At 42.9% G+C, this 3,247-nt stretch overlaps 1 protein-coding gene across 1 annotated transcript; it reads left to right on the forward strand.

Moving 5' to 3' along the window:
- Positions 1-206: 206 nt before the first annotated feature.
- On the forward strand, positions 207-1,118 carry LOC137955068 (probable transcription factor At1g11510). The gene has a single exon (XM_068801941.1). It carries the CDS (start codon positions 207-209, stop codon positions 1,116-1,118), a length of 912 nt encoding a protein of 303 aa, XP_068658042.1.
- The last annotated feature ends 2,129 nt before the right edge of the window (positions 1,119-3,247 follow it).

Here is a 3,247-nt window from a genome sequence, read left to right on the forward strand (position 1 = left end):
GGTTTGGAAGAGAGGCTGAGACACGGGACGCTGTGGGGTGTAACGTAAAAAAATATTGTACATGTCGCTTCGGCTGGTTTGGTGGGAAAACCACGACTCCATGAAACCACTAGACTCCAGGTTGAGTGGCATCGAGGAACTGACCATCGTCCTGCGCCCACCTCTGAGCCTCTCTGAGCCGAGGACTCCTGCCATCGCTAATCCCTATGGCTACCAACCCCTCTCCTCTCACCATCCCCATCAAAACTGCCGCTCGCAAGCTCCCTGTTAAGCGCAAACTCTCTGATTCGGATGCTCCTATGCAGACTCCGAAAGTAGAGCCTTCTCTCGCTTCCGGCGCTGATGACGACGACGATCTACTCCTCGATGACGAACCCCTTGATCTCGAAGATGATGTCAAGCCCCCACCCTTCAAGTTTCACCGAATTTGGCCGGAGATCGACGAGATCAGGTTTCTACAGAGTCTCCTCGACTCAGCCGCCGATGGCTTAGTCTATCCTCGCGATCTCAATCTCTTCTACGACCGTTTTTCACAGTCCATGTCGCAGCCTTACACCAAATCCCAGCTCTCTGAGAAACTCCGCCGTCTACGCAAAAAGTTCCGCGTTTTATCCGCTCGTCTCTCGCGTGGCCTCGATTCCTCACTCCTGACCCCTCACGATCGTGCCCTCTTTCACCTTTCCAAGCAGCTCTGGCACCCCTCCTTCGCTGCTACTTCGCCCTTTGCCGCGAATATTAAGAAAAAGAACCCAAAGGTTAGGGCTAGGGCTTCATCCTCTCCTCCTCCTGCAACTCACCCCTCGTCTTCTCCTCAGCCGCCGGACAGTGGGGGAAATCCGGATTCGGATCTTGCACCTCAAGAAGAGGATGAAGAGAAGGACGAGTCTGTCATCCGCAGCAGTGGGCTCGGCCGCTGTTCTGCGAAGGCGGTAATGGACGTCTTTGATAGTTCACTGAAGGATATACGGACGGTTCTGATTCGTCGGGGACTGCTTTTTCCCGACCATGCATCGGGGTCTGGTGATCTGACTCAGAGGTGGAGAGAGCAACGAGTAGCGGAGCTAGACGTTTTAGCCCGGCGCTTGAGGTTGGTTCTCGAGCAAGCTGTCCATCAATGACTGAATACTGTATATAAAACTTGTCTCTTCCTTGTTGATGTAGTGTTTTCACTTCAGTTTCACATTTTGGTTCTGTACATCACTCACATTTGAACACTTTCTTGTCTCTTCCTTGTTCCTATATCTTTTTGTTTTATAGCTTATCTGTTTGCTGAAGCAGATTCCAAATATTTGTATACTGTTCAAACTGCAGTTGTAGGTTACAACAACCTCGTCAGTATCTGCTTGTCAGAGAACCTAAAAGGAAGATATTTTATCCCCTAAGAGTATCAGCTCTCTGACCCCATTCTTTGGGTCTTAGATTACGTCAAATTAGTTTAGAATATATTCTGAGTGAGCGCACTGGAGCCAGATGAATTAAATCCATTGCGGTGCTTCTTACCCCTAACACCAGAATTATTTTCTCGGAGGAAAATCATTTTGTTAGTAGCTCCAGTCATTTATTTACTTGAGTTTATTTACAGGTGAAAGGGGTATCCATCGTTCCTGGGAAATAGATTTAGGGAGAAGAAAACCAATTCTGGAACTTCTCAAATTTCCAAACCCAAAAGATTGCAAGGCAACTATCAACTTATTGTTAGATCTTTCGCTTCCTGGTCTCCAATTTTCTGTTAAAGATGTATGATTTGCAGATCAATCGATTGGAATGAATGTTCAGCATGTTAGTAGAGTTTTCTCTTTCCTATGATTATTCCATGGTCAGGGAAAGGGGTGTCAGTGTCATGAAAGAAGATATCTCTTGGTGCTGAAGAATACTTGACTAAGAAACGGCACACTGGTTGTTAGAGTGTTGAACACCATCAAAATGCTGGTCAAAGAGGCTATTATAGGTTTTAAGAAGTGTATGATTGAACTCCTGTGGGAAATTCTAGGAAGTAACACTTTCCCTTGGGGAGAAAGTGGATGTTCTTGCAAGTCTTTAGTTTTTGTTCCTCTTCATTAATGATCATTGTTTTGATCTCAGTGTTTGGAGAGGCTGCCATTTAACAAATGAAGCACTGTGTAAGTGGTGTCCATTTTGAGTTCCCAAAATACATAGGCTGTAAGGGTCTGTTTGGAACCCTTAGAAAAGAAAAGAAAAGAAAATGAGAATTCGAGTATTATTATTCCCAAAAATAGTTAGTGAAAATGAGTTAATGATCAAATTCTCCTTTTCACTAACTATTTTTTGGAATAATAATGCTCAAATTCTCATTTTCTTTTCTTTTCTTTTGTTTTCCATGTGTTCCAAACAGACCCTAAGTCTTGTCATCTCTTACATAGGTTGTAAGGTTAGTCATCTCTTACCTAGGCTGCGAGGTTAGTTTTCTTTTACATAGGCTGTAAGGGTAGTCATCTCTCATAAATTTCTTGGGTTCTGAATAAACTACAGATATTGTACAGCTTGAGAAGATAGTGGGTGTTTTTCTGTACATGGCCAGATACATTTACTACTATTCCTGGGTTTGAACTACAAATGTCACTGGTGTCTCTGGTCCTTTCTTCGTCCCAGTGGTAAATATGTTGGTGGCCTTCAGTTTGGTATTTAACTTAGTTTTTCTCTTCTCTCGTGTAGAAAGGAATTAGCTTGATTATACAGGTGCAACTAGTTGAATTTCTGCCCAGATACCCTTGTATCTCGCAGGAGAAAACAGGGTCATACCGGTAAAGCTTACGAAGAGAAAGGAGCTTCTCTACCTTCTCTTCAACTATTTTGATGGGAAATTCTGGACCCAACAAATCTTATTGTGGTGGCAATTTTCATTGTGTCCAATCTATAGCTAATAAAATCGTATACACTCTCCCTCTTTTATTATTTTTTTATAGGCGTCTTCTATTTCTCAGGCAGCACACCCTCTCTCTCTCTCTCTCTCTCTCTCTTTTATCACTATTGATTCTTCCTTTTCCATACCTTCTTATTGATGAAATCATAGTTGGTTATATCACTTCTGATATTTTTTGGATATGTAAATAGATCGAATACGAAATTTCAATATTCAGATCGAATGTAGTTTGTTTACAGCCTTAGCATGGAACTGGTAGAAGTAGCCTAATGCTTTTCAGAGTCTCAGTTGAAATACAACTATATATTGAACTGGAGTCTCCATTGGGGATCTTCGTAATCAGCTCTAACCAAGCTGAGGGAAGTA

The sequence above is a fragment of the Aristolochia californica genome, unplaced genomic scaffold (assembly GCF_029961685.1).
Source record: "Aristolochia californica isolate CCGP_79_NKW_82.1479 unplaced genomic scaffold, dmAriCali1.0.hap1 SCAF_2, whole genome shotgun sequence".
NCBI classification, from domain to species: Eukaryota; Viridiplantae; Streptophyta; class Magnoliopsida; order Piperales; family Aristolochiaceae; genus Aristolochia; species Aristolochia californica.

Excerpts from the sequence above, each read along its gene's own strand:
- LOC137955068 (XM_068801941.1), top strand. The coding sequence starts at position 207 with ATGGCTACCAACCCCTCTCCTCTCACCATCCCCATCAAAACTGCCGCT.